The sequence below is a fragment of the Elgaria multicarinata genome, chromosome 3 (genome assembly GCF_023053635.1).
Source record: "Elgaria multicarinata webbii isolate HBS135686 ecotype San Diego chromosome 3, rElgMul1.1.pri, whole genome shotgun sequence".
Taxonomy (NCBI): Eukaryota; Metazoa; Chordata; class Lepidosauria; order Squamata; family Anguidae; genus Elgaria; species Elgaria multicarinata.
Genome location: NC_086173.1, coordinates 160367001 through 160387447, shown reverse-complemented (window position 1 = coordinate 160387447; position 20447 = coordinate 160367001). Strand labels below are relative to the sequence as shown.

General features: G+C 46.3%; 1 protein-coding gene across 1 annotated transcript; it reads left to right on the top strand.

Annotated features, from left to right (window-relative positions):
• The first annotated feature begins 5684 nt into the window (after nt 1-5684).
• Nucleotides 5685-19876, top strand: LOC134396157 (endothelial zinc finger protein induced by tumor necrosis factor alpha-like). Its single transcript, XM_063122550.1, has 4 exons — nt 5685-5754; nt 8940-9632; nt 15616-15739; nt 18311-19876. The coding sequence occupies exons 2-4, from the start codon at nt 8946-8948 to the stop codon at nt 19660-19662; spliced, it is 2163 nt and encodes a 720-aa protein (XP_062978620.1). The 5' UTR covers nt 5685-5754; nt 8940-8945; the 3' UTR covers nt 19663-19876.
• The last annotated feature ends 571 nt before the right edge of the window (nt 19877-20447 follow it).

The following is a 20447-nucleotide window of genomic DNA, read 5'->3' as shown; positions in this document are numbered from 1 at the left end:
TTGCTTTGTGGTGTTTTACTCTTCCTTTGCGACCTTGGGGGTTTGGGTACCCCTTCCCCCAATCAATCACTTCCGGATTCTGGGTGTCCAATGTTTTAGGGCCTCCTTTGGCTAGAAACCTGGGGCTTTGGGGGCCACACCGAACCGGCTAAAACAAACGTTTTCTCTTTTTTTGTTGCTTTAGAAACAAACTATTGTGTGCTTAATAGATCAGGAGTTTCTGATCCTTGCATGATTTGAAATATAAACCTAATTCTTCTTTGATTTTTTAATTACACAAATCTTTCTTTCTCTCTCTCTTCTTCTTCTTTTTTTTTTTTTTTCCTTTTCACATTTTTGTTTAAGGCGCTTAAAATGACATCATGTTCCTGTCTAGGTCTGCTTGTTTCTGTACCTTCATGGCAGAGCTCCGGTCGTTGCTTAGATAAGGGTGGGAAAACTGTGCCACCGCACCCTGTGGTAGTTGACTACAACTCCCATCACCCCTGGCATTAGCCGGGGCTGATGGGTGTTGTAGTCGAGCACCATCGGGTGGGCTGTGACTCCCCACCCTGACTTAAGCCTTTGCTGCTAATCTTTCTAAACCTGGAGAATAACACAGCACGCTCCCAATCTCATTTATATTTTTCTGGGGCCTTTAATACAGTGAATCGCACAAGGTTTGCTATATATAGGAATAATATCTGCCTAATGCTCTTTTAATTATTTAAATACTGTAGTTTTCCTTTTGAAGTACTTGCTAAGTTATTTGGAAGCCTGTTGAAGGCTTGAAAGGCAGGAATTTAATAATATTGTTTCATATTAAACTTCCTTCGCTATATTTGTTGTGCATCCCAAAAAAGGAATGTTCATTTAGTATTATGTGTTGCATGGTATTTCCTAAGTGGCAACTTATATATCTAAATATATATATTTTCCCCCTTACCACCATAGTTACATGTTCTGAACACTTTATTCAGTAAAGATGGTTGAAACTCTGTTCCTGGTGTGGTCTTTTCCTCTTTGGGTTGCAACTTCCTGACTTAGGAATAGAAGGAAAAGTGAAGAGCATCCCATTTCATAGAGCGATCTTAAGGCCCTTGGGTGAGCATAGGGTGACCGTATGGAAAGGAGGACTGGGCTCCTGTATCATAGAATCATAGAATCACAGAGTTGGAAGGGGCCTACAAGGCCATCGAGTCCAACCCCCTGCTCAGTGCAGGAATCCACCCTAAAGCATCCCTGACAGATGGTTGTCCAGCTGCCTCTTGAAGGCCTCTAGTGTGGGAGAGCCAACCTCCCTAGGTAACTGATTCCATTGTCATACTGCTCTAACAGTCAGGAAGTTTTTCCTGATGTCCAGCTGGAATCTGGCTTCCTTTAACTTGAGCCCGTTATTCCGTGTCCTGCACTCTGGGAGAATTGAGAAGAGATCCTGGCCCTCCTCTGTGTGACAACCTTTTAAGTATTTGAAGAGTGCTCTCATGTCTCCCCTCAATCTTCTCTTCTGCAGGCTAAACATGCCCAGTTCTTTCAGTCTCTCTTCATAGGGCTTTGTTTCCAGACCCCTGATCATCCTTGTTGCCCTCCTCTGAACGCGCTCCAGCTTGTCTGCATCCTTCTTGAATTGTGGAGCCCGGAACTGGACGCAGTACTCTAGATGAGGCCTAACCAGGGCCGAATACCAGTATCTCACGTGATTTGGAAGCTATACTATGCGGCAGAGTCTTGCTATTTACTGTTTTACTCTGTACAGCACCATGTACATTGATGGTGCTATATAAATAAATAATAATAATAATAATAATAATAATAATAATAATAATAATAATAATGCAGCCCAAAATAGCATTTGCCTTTCTTGCAGCCATATCGCACTGTTGGCTCATATTCAGCTTGCGATCTACAACAATTCCAAGATCCTTCTCGTTTGTAGTATTGCTGAGCCAAGTGTCCCCCATCTTGTAACTGTGCCTTTGGTTTCTATTTCCCAAATGTAGAACTTGGCATTTATCCCTATTAAATTTCATCCTGTTGTTTCCAGCCCAGCACTCCAGCCTATCAAGATCACTTTGAAGTTTGTTTCTGTCTTCCAGGGCATTAGCTATCCCACCCAATTTGGTGTCATCTGCAAATTTGATAAGCGTTCCCTGCACCTCCTCGTCCAAATCATTAATAAAAATGTTGAAGAGCACTGGGCCCAGGACTGAGCCCTGCGGCACCCCACTCGTTGCCTCTCCCCAGTTTGAGAAGGTTCCATTGATAAGTACTCTTTGAGTCCGATTCTGTAGCCAACTGTGAATCCATCTAATAGTTGTTCCATCTAGCCTGCTTTTAGCTAGTTTGTTAATCGGAATATCATGGGGCACTTTGTCAAAAGCTTTGCTGAAGTCGAGATATATGACATCCACAGCATTCCCACAGTCCACAAGGGAGGTTATCCTATCAAAAAATGAGATTAAATTAGTCTGACAGGATTTGTTCCTGACAAATCCATGTTGGCTTCTAGTGATCACCGCATTGATTTCAAGGTGTTTACAGATGTCATTTAATAAGGTCATCTGAACATGGTGCCTTCCTAAATCAGGCCTTTATATCTTTTATTTTCTTAGAAAATGCCTCCAGTATGGCAACCTTTAAAAGATGTGAGAAAATGCCTAAAAATTTAACCCATATTGGCAATCAATGGACTATCAAATCACTTGCTTATAAAAGTCCACTTTGTGCTGAGGTAATCTTGAAAAGCAGTGTCGCCGTGCAGAGGTTGACTGACCAGGTCACTGGGATGAGCTTTGGTGTGGGAGTGGGTGGGTGGAAGGGGAGACCCCTGAAAGCCAGGTGGAGGGAGCGGTTCTTGTGGAAAGGAGATCCCGGATCCAACCCCATGAAGACACAGACGTATAAGAAGGGCGCAGAGGGATTTTGACGCTACTCCTCAAGGGCACCCAGAGAGCACCCAGGCACACGGGTTGCCTGGGCCCATTCTCCCTCGCTAAGGTGAACTCGTGAATTTCTACTTCAGATATAATAATTATTTCTTTGCATCTATACATATACATTTAGGCAAACCCGTGTCCTCTTTTGTTCCTTTTTGGGGGGAGTATTTATTGTATTCCTTTATTTACAGTCAACAGACCGATATAAAACAGGAAGATACACCATTATATAAAACAGTACAAAGTAGGGATAAAGAAAGAAGAGGGAGTGTTACAAAACCACTAAAGATACTAGATTGTTATTTGTTGGTTTCTGAAAAGGGAACAGAATTGGGTTATTGGGTGGTGTGGCACATTTCGTCCTCTGGATTGATCGATTGCATTTTTATCCCGCCTTTTTCCCTCCAAGGAAACTGAGGCAGCGTACATAATCCTCCTCCTCTCCACGTTATCCTCACAACAACAACCCTGTGAGGTAGGCTGGGCTGAGAGGCTGTGACTGGCCCAAGGTCACCCAGTGGGTTTCCATGGCTGAGTGGGGACTAGAACTCAGATCTCCCGACTCCCAGTCCAACACACTAACCACTACACCACACTGGCTCTTGTGGAGATAAGAGGCCAACCCTAAGCACATGGGTAAATTGTATTTCATGGTTTTAATTTTTGTGAACCACCTGGAAAACTTTGGCTACTAGGCGATATATAAACGCAATAAATAAATAAACTGAAACTGAGTCCTGGCAAGGCAGAAGCCCTGTAGGTGAGTGGTTCCTGAGTCCGGGAGACAGGTTCATTGCCTGTTCTGGATGGGGGTGCACTCCCTCTGAAAGATCAGGTTCGTAGTTTGGGGGTACTCTTAGATCCATCTCTGTTGCTGGAGGCTCAAGTGGCCATGGCGGCTTAGAGTGCCTTTTACCAGCTTCGTCTGGTTCGCCAACTACGGCCTCTCCTGGACAGGGACAGCTTGGCCATGGTGGTACAGGCACTGATAACCTCAAGATGCAGTTGTTAAATGCACAAGAGCAGGGGGTGTTGAGTAAGTTGGCGACCTTCCTATCATGCAGTTGTTAAATGCACAGGATCAGGAGGATGTTGAGTAAGTTGGTGACCTTCCTGCCATGCAGTTGTTAAATGCACAGGAGCAGAGGAATGTTGAGTAAATTGGCGACCTTCCTGCCATGCAGTTGTTAAATGCATAGCATCAGGGGAATGTTGAGTAAGTTGGCGACCTTCCTGCCATGCAGTTGTTAAATGCACAGGAGCAGGAGGATGTTGAATAAGTTGACGACCTTCCTGCCATGCAGTTGTTAAAAGCACAGGAGCAGGAGGATGTTGAGTAAGTTGGCAACCTTCCTGCCATGCAGTTGTTAAATGCACAGGATCAGGAGGATGTTGTGTAAGTTGGCGACCTTCCTGCCACGCAGTTGTTAAATGCACAGGAGCAGGGGAACGTTGAGTAAGTTGGCAACAATACCGCCATGTTGTTAAAGGCACAGACACATGGGGCATGCTGGCAACCTCACACCCAGGCAGCTGTGACATACACAGAAAGCCCTGCCATGAATGAAGGAAAAAGGAGTGTGGGCAGTACTCATCGTTGGAAATGCTCATCCTTTGGTTAGCCTGTGGCTCCAATTCATGATTTTCAACAGGAATGTAAGGGTTAAACATCAGAGCTTCAATTCCTAGAGAAGCCCAAAAATTTGAGTGGGGCGGGGGTGGGAGCTATGGATATAGAGCAGGCTGTAACTTCCTGACCAGCCCTCCTGGAGGAGGAGAGTGGGGTGGGTGGGGGTGTCCTCTTTTTTTTTTGCAAATATTGGCTTAAGAATTGCAAAATGTGGCTTGCGGAGATGCCATGAAGTGGAACAGAATTACCGCCTTGCTTTGCTGAGAGGTAGCTATTCAGGGCTTTGTGGATTTCTTGATTGATTCCCCCCCCTATTCCCCCGCTCCCACATTTGGAAAGCTAACGGCATGTCTTTCTATGTTTTCTACACAGGCAGCTGGCTGAATCTGGCCGAAAAAACACACAACAAAGAGTCTTGTGGCACCTTGAAGAATAACACATTTATTCCGGCACAAGCTTTCGTGGAATGAAGTGTTAACCTCAAATCTGCAGCTGTGTTGTCAGAAGGAATTGAAATGCACAAAAGTGGTGCTTATTTTAACAGTTGCCGTTGGCAAACAGTGGTTGGAAGGCAACATAAAGAGGTCGTTGCAATAGCGAGCCGGTAAACATATTTCGTGGGATCAGCAAACAAAACCTTTGTCCTTATTCGAGCCACAGGAAATAGAATTGAATTTCTTGATGAATTCAGTGTAGGGTGACCATGTGAAAAAGGGGACAGGGCTCCTGTATCTTTAACTGTTGTGTAACCGCTATACTAGAGTTACCAGATACAAAAGAGGGCAGGGCTCCTCCAGCTTTCACTGTTAAAGCTGCAGGAGCCCTGCTCTCTTTTGTATCTGGTCACTGTGACTCTGGTGATGAAGAGGGGATTTCACCAGGTGCTGCATGCATAGAAATGACACCTGCAGAAATTCCCTTTTCTATGCAACTGTTAAAGATACAGGAGCCCGGTCCTCCTTTCCATAGGGTCACCCGAAATTGTACTTGTTCAGTTGTGTAATTTCACTTTGGTATGTGTCTTTGCAATTCCCTCTGAATATTTATGCTGCCACCAAATGCCACCCGCTGCATATATGCATCTGGTGAAGTTGACGGAACCCACGAAAGCTGATGCCAAAACAAATACGTTCGCCTTTCAGGTGCCACAAGACTCCTCACTGTTTTTTGCTGCAACAGACTAACAAGGCACACCCCTCTGGAAATCCTGTACGTGTTTGCTCAGACATAAGTCCTATTGGGCCAGTTCAGACAACACGCTAAGCCATAGTTAGGCAGCTAACCCTTTTGCAGCAAAGGGTTAGCGAGCGTGTTTAAACCGTGGTTATGTAGCCACCATGGTTAGGAATGGTTCACACAACACGCTAAGCTGTAATATTTAGCACAACATGCTTGACCACTGTGGCTTAGCGTATTGTCTGAACAGGGTGATAGTGTTCAACTTGCAATTAGGAGTGCAGTCTATAGGCCTTGGGAAGGTATGTGGGCAGGATCTGGAAACTCAGGAATTGCACGCACCGATTGGAGATCTTCTGGAGGGCCTGCATTTTATTTATTCGTTTAGGGTGCAATCCTATGCATGTCTAGACTGAACAAAAGTGTTTAGACTACAACTCCCAGCATTCTCCAGCCAGCACCCTTATCTGTTTAAGTGTAGGATTGCACCCTTATATACCGTATTTCTTCGATTCTAAGACACACTTTCTAAGACATATAAACAACTCTAAAAATGGGGTGCGTCTTAGAATCGCGGGTGCGTTTATTATTTCTTAGAATCAAACCTTGTTTTTTCTGTTGGTGGTACTGAAATTAGTGTGCGTCTTACAATCGATGGCGTCTTAGAATCGAAGAAATATGGTATTTAAATAAATGGCACATCTTGATTTTATCCTCCGGCTGTTGGTGCATGTGAGTGTTAATCCATGGTTTTATCCGGCTCTCCGGCCATTTGAAATTATTTATTCAATCTACAAGAACAGGGACCCTTGTGGAACCTTAAAGGCTAACAAATTTCTTCTATGGGACATTTCATCAGATGCACGCAGCCTTTTGGAGACTTTCTGGTTTATTAGGGAGACTATGTGAAAAGGAGGACAGGGCTCCTGTATCTTTACCAGTTGCATAGAAAATGGAATATCAGCAGGGTGTCCTTTGTATGCATGCAGCACCTGGTGAAATCCCCTCTTCTTCACAACAGTTAAAGCTGCAGGAGCCCTGCCTTCTTTTGTATCAGTTAGAGCACTATGACAATGGAACCAATGACCTAGGGAGGTTGTGGGCTCTCCCACACTAGAGGCCTTCAAGAGGCAGCTCGACAGCCATCGGTCAGGGATGCTTTATGGTGGATTCTTACATTGAGCAGGGGGTTGGACTTGATGGCCTTATAGGCTCCTTCCAACTCCACTATTCCATCTGGTCAATTGGGCAGGGCTCCTGCAGCTTTAACTGTTGTGATGAAGATAGAATTTCATCAGGTTCTGCATATATGCAAGTGACACCTGCTGAAATTCCCTTTTCTATGCAACTATTAAAGATACAGGAGTCCTGTCCTCCTTTCCATTGGGACACCCAATGGTTTATTATACGAAATCTGAAATGCTCCATGCATCTGATGAAGTGGCCATAGTCCACGAAAGCTAATGCCAGAATGAATTTCTTAGTCTTTAAGGCTCCAACAGACTCTCTGCTGTTTTGGGCTGCAATGCGCTAACACAGCTACCCTACAGAGATCATGTTCTTTGCCTGTTTTGTTTTGTGACATAAACGCCAATGGGCTTTTCATTTCTGATTGTATTTTGCATTTGTTTTTAAATAGCTGTGGCACTGGAAACCCTGGTTTTTTGAAAAAAAGGTGAAAAGCAGGTTACAAATGCTGATCAGCAATCTTGGGTCTTTTTAGTTAACAGGGTTGGAGGGATTTAAGGGGAGAAATTATAACTCCATGGGATTTATTTATTTATTTCTATTTAGTATATTTTTAACCCGCCCCCAAATTAATGTTCTTTGGCCAGATTGCAACCAGTTGAAAAACTAAAATGCCATTTTACAACTCAGTCAGAAAAAATATAAAATACAATACAAATGTTAAAAAGAATGTAATATAACCAATAATAAACAGGCCGGGAAGCGAGAAACGCAGCCAAATATCCTAGAACTAGGAGTGTTTTTAAACGGGCAATTTATAGCATGCTCGTGACTGGCCACTTATGGAAGTTCGCTGGTCATTTTGACGACGTGGTGAGCCTCCTGTGCGTCTCCCGTTCCTTTTCCCAGTTAATCCATTTAAAAATAAACCTCAGAAAACCTGATTCTTCTGAAATATGTCAGGGTTTCCTGCCGTGTGCAGTCGAAGTTCCGCTATACAATGCCCACTAGAGGGTACTGTCCCATTGAACTATATACGCTGGGAGGTTTTAAATTATAGGCCACGTGGTCGCTAGGGATGTGCGCCGCTTCTCCTCGAAACGGAGAAGCAGGAAGGGAGCGGGGGGCTTCGCCTGCCCTTAAGGCGGAGGCGAAGAGGATTGGGGGGCCGGCGGAGCGTGGCGAAGAGGATCTAGGTGAAGGCGGATCCTTCGCCTCGATCCGGAGCTCCGCCAGAAAGGTAAGTGGGGTTTACCGGGCCCTGCCGCTGTCGCTGTCACCCATGCGGCGACGGCGGCAGGGCCCGGTAACCCCCCCTCCTCTCCCTTACCTGCCTCTGTCCGCGGTCCCTCGGCTTCTTCAATTGAGCCCGCGGTTCAACCAGGAAGTGCGGCCCAGACTTCCTGGTTGAACCATGGGCTCAATTGAAGAAGCCGACGGACCGTGGACGGAGGCAGGTAAGGCCCCCCTCCCCCTTGGTCCCTTACCGGGCTCTGCCGCCGTCGCTGCATGGGCGGCGACGGCGGCAGGGTCCGGTAACCCCCCCCACCCTCCTCTCCCGGCCTTACTTGGCGCCACTCCCCTCCACTGCGGAGCTCCGATTCGGAGCCGGAGCTCCACGGTGAAGAGGAGCGGAGTATGGGCGGAGCGGCGCAGAGCGGAGCGGGCCGATCCAAAATTTTCGGATCGGCCCGCGGGGTGGAGCGGGGGGTCCGTGCACACCCCTAGTGGTCACTGCTCTCTTCCTGTGTAATTCAGCTCATTTCAAATGCGGAAGAGAAGCAGGAAGCAGAGCAACAGTAAGGAAATATGATTTCCCCCTGTTGGAAAGTACTCATTGCCTCTAAAATGCTCGGGAGAAAAGAAAAGTTCTTTGCTTGACACCGGAAAGATAACAACGTAGCCCCTATCACTAAATTTCAAAATCTGAACAGGCCACAGCGGCTGGATTCAAAATTTAAAATCTCCGCCTTTCAACATTTGGAATGTCGCTGTTTTCTCTCACGGCCTTGTTCCTGATGTGTTGGCAGGACAAAATGGCCGCTGAGCAGAGGGAGTCGCCGTCCCAGGCTGCCCAGTTCCAGTCTGGGGAGATGCCTTGTCAGGTGAAAGAGGAGCCAGATGATGGAGTGTCCCACTGCTGGGGTTCTCAGGAGCTCTTGAAGGTCGTGTGCGTTCCTGACGCAGGATTTGGCTATCCACAAGCTCTGTGGGATGATGCAGGCGCTCCCATTGAGGGATTGGCTGCCACTAGCCGGTGGCCTAGAAGAAATCAAGCCATGGTGGGCCTACCGGGCCTCAATGGAGACACCCAACCGGCTTATATCGGTCCAGATGTGGACGGAGCATCCCCACGAGCCTATAAGAGCCCAGGCCGCCTCGGAGAATACGAGCCGGCGAAGGAAGAAGAACTTCACGAGCTTGCCCATGAGACAGAAGCCCGACGTCAACGTTTCCGGGGGTTCCAATACGAGGAGGCCACGAATCCGAGGAAGGCGTGCCTGCGCCTGTGGGAGCTCTGCCGGCAGTGGCTGCAGCCGGAGAGGAACGCCAAGGAGGAGATGTTGGAGCTGGTGATCCTGGAGCAGTTCCTGGCCATCCTGCCCCCGGAGATGCAGGGCTGGGTTAGGGACGGTGAGCCCGAGTGCTGCTCCCAAGCGGTGGCCGTCGCCGAGGATTTCTGGCTAAGGCAGCAAGAGGCCCAGGAGAGCTCAGGAAAACAGGTGAGGAGTAATTGGTTCCATTGTTGCCCTTGCTGGGAGGTAGGGAGGGGGAAGGAGGAGGGCCTTCTCCGCTGTGGCACCCCGGCTGTGGAACGAGCTCCCCAGAGAAGTCCGCCTGGCGCCTACACTGTAATGTGTAGATTATAGATCAGTGGTTCCCAAACTTTTTCAGGTCACCGCCCCCTTGGTTCCACAAACTCATGCCCAGCGCCCCCCTACCCTACACTATAAAAATCATTATTCAGAATAGTGGTTTTCAACGACCCACCAAGGAAGATAATAACAATAAAATTCAAAACAGTAACAATTAATTGAATACTTTATTCAAAATCCAATTGGTGTGCCCTGCCATGCTGGCTGCAAACAGAGGCGTTCGCTCTCTTTTCTCTCCCTCCCTCGGCAAGCCTGGGGTGGGTGCTTCCCATTTAGAGGAGATTCTAGGAGTTGAAGGACTTTTTTCTGTCTAAACATGCATAAAATTGTGCCTTTAACTTATCATGTCACACTAGCATGAATATAGGAATCAAATAGGATTTCCTTCTTCAGTGGAACACACTTACTTAGGAGAAAGCACCATTTTGTTATAGGAAAGGATAATGTATTTTAATTAAAATTTTAAAATAATTATCTGTCACCTGGTACAGAGTTTTCCTATGGAAAATCTGGCTGGGGCTGAAGTAGAGGGGCACTAATTTTACTGTACTTACTGTATTTAAATATGGTTAAATATCCCACAGTTACCTTGCTATTCTATTTCTACAATTCATTTTCTCCTGTCTTTTCTTCACCCTCTCTTCGTTTTCAGGCTGAATCCTATGCACATGTACCTCAGAGTAAGTTCTATTGATCTCAGTGGGGCTTACTTCTGAGTAGACATACTTAGGATTGTGTTGCAGCCCTGTTTTTATGGTGACACAAGATACACTCGTACCATGTTTACCAAAAGAACGCTTGAAAAAAGGGGGTTGGACACCCTGAAATAAGCGAGGGCAGATAGGAATGGTTTCAGCAAGCATTCTGGAAAAAGGTGCTGCTGAATCTTCTTTAGCCAAGAAGGACCTGGGGAATTGCAATCCTCTCTCCCTCCCCCTTTTCTTTTCTCTCCCGATCCTGTTGTAGTCCAGGTTTTTTGGGGGGTGGGAGCACACACAGAGACACACAGCATCTCTCTCTCTCTCTCTCTCCAACCCCCCCCTCCCCCCAAGCCTCACAATAGCTGCCGGGCTGATTATGACAGGAGGGCAGCAGCTCAGAGGGGAGATGGCCCCAGTCTGCAACTCCTGACAGGGGAAGGGAGCCTGGTGATATCTTGCAGCAGCACAAGCAGTCCTACTCCCCACCCACCCAGCCTGCTGGCTGACTGCTGTTCTTGGCAGCTGCTCTGCCGCCCGCCGTCCTCCACATGCTCCTTCCTCTCCGCCACATGGCTGCTGCTCCCGCCTTGTGCAGCAACTATCGCGAGAGGTCTGCCGGGGCAGCTTGTAGGAAGGAGCAGCTCTGGCCGAGCGAGCGAGCAGGCGGCGGTGGCTCCAGCAGGAAAGAAGCCCTGGGCCCTCCTAGGCAAGAGAAGAGTGGGCAGAGCAGCTGAATTCGCCGCTGTTTCCTGCTCTGCTGCCTCTTGTGGGCGCTTCCCCCACCCCCTACTTCTGGTGGGGCCGCTGTGGGCTTGAGATAGGAGGAGAGAGCGGCTGCGTGAGTGAGAAAGGCCTTCCTGAGCAGGAGCGGTGCGGGGAGAGCAGCTGGATTTGCCATTCTTTCCTGCTCGGTCCCTGGGTTTTAGGACCTTCTGGAGAGACCACCTCGAGCGCCCCCCTGCCGTCCCTTTGCCTCTTAACGCCCCCCCTATGCAATCCCACCGCCCCCAAGGGGGCAATACCGCCCACTTTGGGAACCACTGATATAGATTGTAGATTGCAAGCTGAATATGAGCCTATAGTGCGATATGGCTATAAGAAAGGCAAATGCTATTTTGGGCTGCATTAATAGAAGTATAGCTTCCAAATCACGTGAGGTCCTGGTTCCTCTCTATTCGGCCCTGGTTAGGCCTCATCTAGAGTATTGCGTCCAGTTCTGGGCTCTTCCCCTCCTTATTGTTTTACTATGATTTTATTAGATTGTAAGCCTATGCGGCAGAGTCTTGCTATTTACTGTTTTACTCTGTACAGCACCATGTACATTGATGGTGCTATATAAATAAATAATAATAATAATAATAATAATAATAATAATAATAATAATAAAGGACGCAGACAAGCTGGAGCGTGTTCAGAGGAGGGCAACCAGGATGATCAGGGGTCTGGAAACAAAGCCCTATGAAGAGAGACTAAAATAACTGGGCATGTTTAGCCTGGAGAAGAGAAGATTGAGGGGAGACATGAGAGCACTCTTCAAATACTTGACAGGTTGTCACACAGAGGAGGGCCGGGACCTTTCCTCGATGCTCCCAGAGTGCAGGACACGGAATCATGGTCTCAAGTGGCAGGAAGTGTGTAGTTGACAGGGTAAAGAGGAACCACTGAACAGATAATGAATAAGAGACTAGCTCTGGTGCTGTTGAAAATAGTTAAAATCTTTCATCATTCTTGTCCGTATGCAAAATGCTCGACGTTTCGGATTAGTTGTAATCCTTCCTCAGGAGCTACAATGAATGTCATTAATACAGTTTAAAATATATTTGAAAAAACAAACAGACATGTAACGCAACACCATTTTTTCAAATATATATTAAACTGTATTAATTACATTAATTGTAGCTCCTGAGGAAGGATTACAACTAATCCGAAACGTCGAGTATTTTGCATACGGACAAGAATGATTAAAGAGTTTAACTATTTTCAACAGCACCAGAACTAGTCTCTTATTCATAAACTGTCAAGTGACAGGAAGCCAGATTCCGGCTGGACATCAGGAAAAACGTCCTGACTGTTAGAGCAGCACGAAAGTGGAAACAATGACCTAGTGAGGTTGTGGGCTCTCCCACACTAGAGGCTTTCAAGAGGCAGCTGGACAGCCATCTGTCAGGGATGCTTGAAGGTGGATTCCTGCACTGAGCAGGGGGTTGGACTTGATGGCCTTGTAGGCCCCTTCCAACTCTATGATTCTATGAAGGTCCCAGGTTCATTCTACACCAGGTAGGATGTAAGAAACCCTGCCGTATGCAGTTTGGGAATCAAACATGGTGGCAAGTCTTGAAAAGATACTTGTTCACACATGCTTTCCTCAGCATGTAAGGGGTTCTGTTACGACCCTAGAATCATAGAGTTGGAAGGGGCCTACAAGGCCATCGAGTCCAACCCCCTGCTCAATGCAGAAATCCACCCTAAAGCATCCCCGACAGATGCTTGTCCAGCTGCCTCTTGAAGGCCTCTAGTGTGGGAGAGCCCACTGCCTCCCTGGGTAATTGGTTCCATTGTCGTACTGCTCTAACTGTCAGGAAATTTTTCCTGATGTCCATATGGAATCTAGCTTTCTGTCACTTGAGCCCATTATTCCGTGTCCTGCACTCTGGGAGGATCGAGAATTGATCTTGGCCCTTCTCTGTGTGACAACCTTTCAACCTGCCTTACTGTTCTTACTTTTTTTTTTTTTTAAAGAAAAGCATTTTTAACTTGTATTTTTGATGGAACCACTTACGGATTTGAGCATTCAGCATTGCTCTTCTTACGTTTTCTATGAACAATCTGAACCAGTGATGAAGGGTAGCTCAGAGCGCCTGCGCCAGATCCATCCAGTTCAACGCTGAATTCACTGACTGGGAGCAACTCTCTGGGATGTAAGGATCCGACCAAGGGTCTTAGAATCATAGAATCAGAAGGGAATCATGGATTACATGGATTATAGGACAATCAATCCATCATAAATTTTCCCTTTTAAAAAGTGTGTGGGTGTGTAGTTAGATTTCTCTTAAGAATAATATGGATAGAATTAGATTTATTTCATTGAATGTAAACAGTTTAAATAATTGTATAAAGAGGGAAAAAAGTAGTAAGGAGCTGAAAGAGAACTCAAGCAGATATAATATTCCTTCAAGAAACACATATAAAGGAGCAACGTAGAGCATACCTGAATGGAATGAGGTTAGGTAATGTGTATTCCGTACATCTTGTGCAAATGCTAAAACAAAAGGTGTGGCAATAATAATTAATCCACGAGTCAATGCAGAAATTAATGATGTCTTGAAAGATGATAATGGCAGATACATTTTGGTTAAAGGTGTGTTAAATGGAAAGAAAATTACTGTATTTCTTCGATTGTAAGACGCCATCGATTGTAAGACGCACACTAATTTCAGTACCACCAACAGAAAAAAAGCTTTGATTCTAAGAAATAATAAACGCACCCATGATTCTAAGAAGCACCCCGTTTTTAGAGTTTGTTTGTTTATTTATTTATTTATTTATTTATTACACTTATATACCGCTCCCATAGCCAGAGCTCTCTGGGCGGTTTACAGAAATTCTAAAATTGAGATAAATACAAGTATACAAAATTTTAAATTTTAAAACACAGAACATACACACATAAAGCATTAAAAACAGTTTAAAAACTAAACATGTGGGTGATTAAGATGTGCCGCCATATGCCTGGGCAAAGAGGAAAGTCTTAACTTGGCGCCGAAAGGATAGCAGCGTTGGCGCCAGGCGAGCCTTGACAGGGAGATCGTTCCATAGTCTGGGGGCCACCACCGAAAAGGCCCTTTTCCTCGTTGCCACACTCGGAGCCTCTCTCGGAGTAAGCACCCGGAGGAGGACCTTAGATGTTGAATGTAGTGACCAGGTATATTTACGTCGGGAGAGGCGTTCCGTCAGGTATTGTGGTCCCACAATGTTTATATGGGGGGAAAAGTGTGTCTTAGAATCGAAGAAATATGGTACTATGGTATGTATTTACACACCTAGTAACTCATCAAGAAGTTTTTACAGAGAGCTTTTTAATAAAGTTACATTTGCTGGGGGGAAAAAGAATCATAGAATCAGAATAGTAGAGTTGGAAGGGGCCTATCAGGCCATCGAGTCCAACCCCCTGCTCAATGCAGGAATCCACCCTAAAGCATCCCTGACAGATGGTTGTCCAGCGGCCTCTTGAAGGCCTCTAGTCCAGCATTCTGTTGCCACAGTGGCTAACCAGCTGCCCCATGGGAAATCCACAAGCAGGACATGAGTTCACCCTCCAAGTACAGCTCTTCTTATGTTCTTACCTACCATTCATTCATTCATTCATTCATGACATCCCGAAACCACCTAGTAGCCAAAGTTCTCTGGGTGGTTCACAACACAATAAAACATAAGTCTTTTAATGTGCCAGAATTTAAAGCCATTTGGAACAGTTTAAAACAATTACCAACAAGACTACCAGGACCCGATAAAAAAACCACACCCTAACATTGAAAAGATTAACACGGATTCCAGAGCGGTGAACATAGGTATAAACAGTAAAAGAAAGAAGATTTAAAAAAGCAAATTAAACTTGTTCAATTTAAAAACAAAGGAACTAGAAAAACGGTGGCTAGTCAGTTGAGGAAGGTTTCTCGACACAGAGTGGTTTTCAGGAGGCCCCGGAAGCAGCCTAGTTTTGGCGCCTGCCTGACCTCCAGGGGCAGGGAGTTCCACAGAGAAGGGGCCACCACACGAAAGGCTCTTCTCCTGGTGGATTCCAATCGGGCCACAGGGCCACGTGGAACCACCAGGAGCGTGCCCTCTGATGACCTCAGCGATCGGGCAGGTTGGTAAGGGAGAAGGTGCTGTCCCAAGTCGTGCCATCAAATGCCTGGGAATAAAGTCTTAATCTGATGCTGAAAAGATGACAAAGTTGGTGACAAGCAGGTCTCACTGGGGAGGACATTTCACAGACTGGTGATGGGGGGGACCATCAAAGAAGCCCTATCCCTTGTTGCCATCCTCTGAACCTCTGGCAGAGCAGAGCCTCGAATCCTGCTTACCAACCATCCCCGTGCCCTGATTTAGATCCTCTGGCTTTTTTTCAGGTGCTAATACATCCGGGATCCGTGAATCTCCCCGAAGCGGAATGGGCTCCGTTGGATATCGAACCAAAGCAGCTTTACAGGGAGCCCAAGCGGGAGGAGGACACTGGAGACACCTGCGCTGTGGGTGAGGGTTCCTTCGTGTTCATATTTTTATTGACTTCAGGGGCACAGAGATGTGTTGGGCGTTTGAACAGCAGGGCAGCTCTGGTAGTGAACACCTCTTCTCGTGTTCAAATGAGCCATTTGCCTTCCAGTGCTCAAGCTTCAGGAGGAATGGGTTTGCTAGCTTAAGGCTGCATGCAGCACTGATTGGCAGGCACCTGTGACGTCCCCAACCCCCTTCTCTTCTCCATCCCAGAGCCATTCTGCCATCCTATTTGTTTATTAAATAAAGAAGAGTGTGTGTGTATATATACAGTAATATATATATATATATATATATATATATATATATATATATATTGTTGTTTATTCGTTCAGTCGTTTCCGACTCTTCGTGACTTCATGGACCAGCCCACGCCAGAGCTTTCTGTCGGCCGTCGCCACCTCTAGCTCCCCCAAGGTCAAGTCCGTCACCTCCAGAATATCATCCATCCATCTTGCCCTTGGTCGGCCCCTCTTCCTTTTGCCTTCCACTTTCCCTAGCATCAGCCTCTTCTCCAGGGTGTCCTGTCTTCTCATTATGTGGCCAAAGTACTTCAGTTTTGCCTTTAATAACATTCCCTCCAGTGAGCAGTCTGGCTTTATTTCCTGGAGTACGGACTGGTTTGATCTTCTTGCAGTCCAAGGCACTCTCAGAATTTTCCTCCAGCACCACAGTTCAAAAGCATCTCTCTTCCTTCGCTCAGCCTTCCTTATGGTCCAGCTCTCGCAGCCATAGGTTACTACGGGGAATACCATTGCTTTAACTATGCGGACCTTTGTTGTCAGTGTGGTGTCTCTGCTCTTAACTATTTTATCAAGATTTGTCATTGCTCTCCTCCCAAGAAGTAAACGTCTTCTGATTTCCTGGCTGCAGTCAGCGTCTGCAGTAATCTTTGCGCCCAGAAATACACCCTTGCAAATGTACCAAGGCGTTCCACTCTCTCAGGAAGCAGGGTCATTGATCCAGACACCAGCTCCATCCCTGCAATCCACTGCAGTGTGCTACCCTGATACCCTCCTTCCAGTTACAACCACATATTTGGCTTCTGAAACAAGTGTTTCCCATACACCCTCTCAAACACATTGCCATGGTCATTATGTTCCCAAGAAGTCCACAAGTGGGGCATGAAGGAAACATCCCAGTAACTGATATTTGGAGGTATACTCCTCCCGTATATGGAGGTTTCATATAACTACTAGAGCAAATCCCGTGTCACCACAGAGTCTAGTAGTCTGGAAAAGATTGGATAAAAACATGTTTGCCCGTTTCCCATGCAATTGGAACAACTTTACACTTTTAAAATAAATATACTACAAATAAACCGGCAAATGTGAAATATATATATATATATATATATATATATATATATATATATAGTGAACCGCCCAGAGAGCTCCGGCTATTGGGTGGTATAGAAATGCAATAAATAAATAATAAATACCATGTTTAAAAAGATTGTTTATCATTTTTTGAAGTTGGAGGTCAAACACATGTGGTGTAAGATTTTTCTCTCTCTTCTACCTCTGGTGTCTTTTCAGCACTTTCTCCTCAGCTTCTGTTCCTCCTGTTCTACCTATTTTCTACTGACTTCTTCAGCCCCTCTCCCAACTTCCTGTGCCTATCCTATCATTGGCCCAGCACTCTAAGAGCTCACAGAAGTACGCGTTACTGCACATGCATACACACACTGTCTCACATGTTACATTACATGCACAGCGTGAGGAATATATATTAACCTCCCTTTTGCTTCATCCGTCTCCCTTCCTAAGCTGCCCAGAGCTCGAGCTTTGAACTTTTTAGAAGTTTTGAGATTTTCTGCATGTCTACACTGCTCAAGCTTCAATATAAAACTAAATGAACAAAATCTGTCTGGTAGATCTCAAGTAATAGAACCATAGAATCCTAGAATAGTAGAGTTGGAAGGGGGCTATAAGGACATCGAGTCCAACCCCCGACTCAATGCATGAATCCACCCTTAAGAATCCCTGATGGATGGCTGTCCAGCTGCCTCTTGAATCACTCTAGTGTGGGAGAGACTATAACTTCCCTAGGTAACTGATTCCATTGTCATACTACTATTCATAGAATAATAGAGTTGGAAGGGGCCTATAAGGTCATCGAGTCCAACCCACTGCTCAATGCAGGAATCCACCCTAAAGCATCCCTGACAGAGGGTTGTCCAGATGCCTCTTGAAGGCCTCTAGTGTGGGAGAGCCCACAACCTCCCTAAGTAACTGATTCCATTGTCGTACTGCTCTAACAGTCAGGAAATTTTTCCTGATGTCTAGCCGGAATCTGACTTCCTGTCACTTGAGCCCGTTATTCCATGTCCTGCACTCTGGGAGGATCGAGAAGAGATCCTGGCCCTCCTCTGTGTGACAACCTTTCAAGGCTTACACTACCATAATCTCATATAAGATCATGGCTAGTCTCTGGGTGATACGCATACATATGTAAGGCCGTTCATAGCCATGCCGGTTCCAGGTTTTTTCTGTGTGCACATCATCTTGGGATATTGCTCTAATGTCAGGTTTGCTTGTTTATTTCCAGCAGGTACTGAATGGACTCCTGGCAGCGAGGAGGAGGAGGAGAAGCCATATCTGGAAGGTCTGGAGGAAGTGGGACCCCAGGCATTGTCCACAGAAAGAATTTCTTTGTGTCAGGAGAATGGAGGAATTTCTGCACATCAGCCTGAAACCAAACAGGCAAGCTGCCCTGGAAACCAAGAGCGTAAATCAGTTCCTCCTTTGGGAGGCGACAAGGACTTCAGTGAAGCAGAAGAGGAAAGGATCTTTAAGAGCAACGGACAAAATCCAGGTACTGTGGACGAGAAGACCCTCAATCAGACTATGGCCCTTATTTCTCACCAGAGAATCCACACAGGAGAGGAGCTGCACAAATGTTTGGTGTGTCCGGAAATGTTTGCATTGAGATCCAGCCTTGCAGCGCATGAAAGGACACATGTGGAAGAGAAACTGTATTCCTGTTTGCACTGTGGGGAAAATTTTGGCGGGAGCTTGGACTTTGCTCAGCACTTAAGATCCCACGCAGGGGAGAAACCTTACAAATGTTCGGAATGTGGAAAAGGTTTCCGCCATTCCTCCTCTTTCACTAGCCACCTGAGAAGTCATGTGGGGGAAAAGCCGTTCAAATGTGTGTGGTGTGGGAAAAGTTTTGGCACCCGGTCAGACCTGATTAGGCATGAGAGATCCCACACAAAGAAACCTTACAAATGCTCAGATTGCGGGAAAAGTTTCTGCCAGAGCTCACAGCTTATCACTCACCAGAGCGTCCACACAGGAGAGAAACCTCATCAGTGCCTCGAGTGTGGGAAAATGTTCAGTCGCAGCTCGCATCTGAACGGACATCAGAGAATCCATGCCAGCGAGAAGCTATATAAATGCTCAGATTGTGAGAAAACGTTCAGTGGGAGGTCCCATCTCTATAGGCACCAGAGAATCCACACGGGAGAGAAGCTCTTTAAGTGCTCCGTGTGTGGGAAATGCTTCTGTATGAACTCAGACCTTATTGCACATGAGAGAATTCACACGGGACACAAACCCTACAAATGTCCCGACTGTGGGAAAAGCTTTAGTCAGAAGCAACACCTCACTAGCCACCAGAGAACCCACACTGGAGAAAAGCCATATGTCTGCTCGCACTGTGGCAAAGGCTTTAGCGTGAGCTCCAACCTCAATACGCATGAGCGCACCCACACAGGAGTGAGGCCCTTCCAGTGTTCCGACTGCGGGAAAAGCTTCAGTCAGAAATCACACCTCATTGGCCACCAGAGAATTCACACGGGGGAAAGGCCGTATTTGTGCGTGGACTGCGGGAAAAGTTTTGGTTCGAGCTCCAACCTTATGGCACACATGAGAACCCACAATGGGGAGAAAGCATAGGAGAATTTCTGATAAAGCTGAAGAAACTCGATGAGAAAGGACTCCTCACTCTAATCCTTCCCTCTCCCCCCCCCCATTTATATTTATTTGCAAAAGTTCACATTCAGATCCTGTGGATGATACGGAAGTAGGGGATTTTAGGAAACAAATAAGATAGAACAGTATTTGGCATGCTGATACGTAACTGTTGGTGCTGAATGTTAAGGCAATAAAGTTTATGCTTGAAGGGTGCGATTCCTCCCCTCCTCCTTGTTGCATGCATTGCATTACCTAGAACAGCAAACTGATGTGCATCCCAGTGGATGGGACAGTGAATCCACTCTGGGTTTCAGTCAGAACTAGTCAGAACTCTAAAGGAGCTATCCAAGGTGCTGGACCCTGTCCCTGAGCAGATTCACTGCCCCACTGACATCAGAGCCACCAGCTTTCACTGGAGCATCCTGTTCCTATTGACCAGGAATGGGGAACCTCCATCTTGAGGGCCACTTCTGGCCCGCGAGCACCTTCCGCAGGCCCCGCCTCTTCCGCTCTGTGCAGAAATCCCCTGGAGGTAAACGCTGGGGTTTCCCAAGAAATCAATCTGTTCTTCAGCACAGTACAAAAGAACTCTATTCTCATTTCTGGTCAGAAATAATACTGATTTAAAGGCATTCAACCTTGAAATACTCTGCTCGGTGTTTAAACTTTAAACACCTTTAAATTTTGGCATTTGAGCTGTTCCTTTGCGTGAATGCTGTTGCGCTGGAGCTTACTCTTGAGTAGACACGCATAGAATGGGGTTCTCC

Coding starts and splice junctions, on each gene's coding strand:
- LOC134396157 (XM_063122550.1), top strand. CDS start 8,946: ATGGCCGCTGAGCAGAGGGAGTCGCCGTCCCAGGCTGCCCAGTTCCAG. Junction 9,633..15,615: donor AGGAGAGCTCAGGAAAACAG/GTGAGGAGTAAT, acceptor GCTTTTTTTCAG/GTGCTAATACATCCGGGATC. Junction 15,740..18,310: donor TGGAGACACCTGCGCTGTGG/GTGAGGGTTCCT, acceptor GTTTATTTCCAG/CAGGTACTGAATGGACTCCT.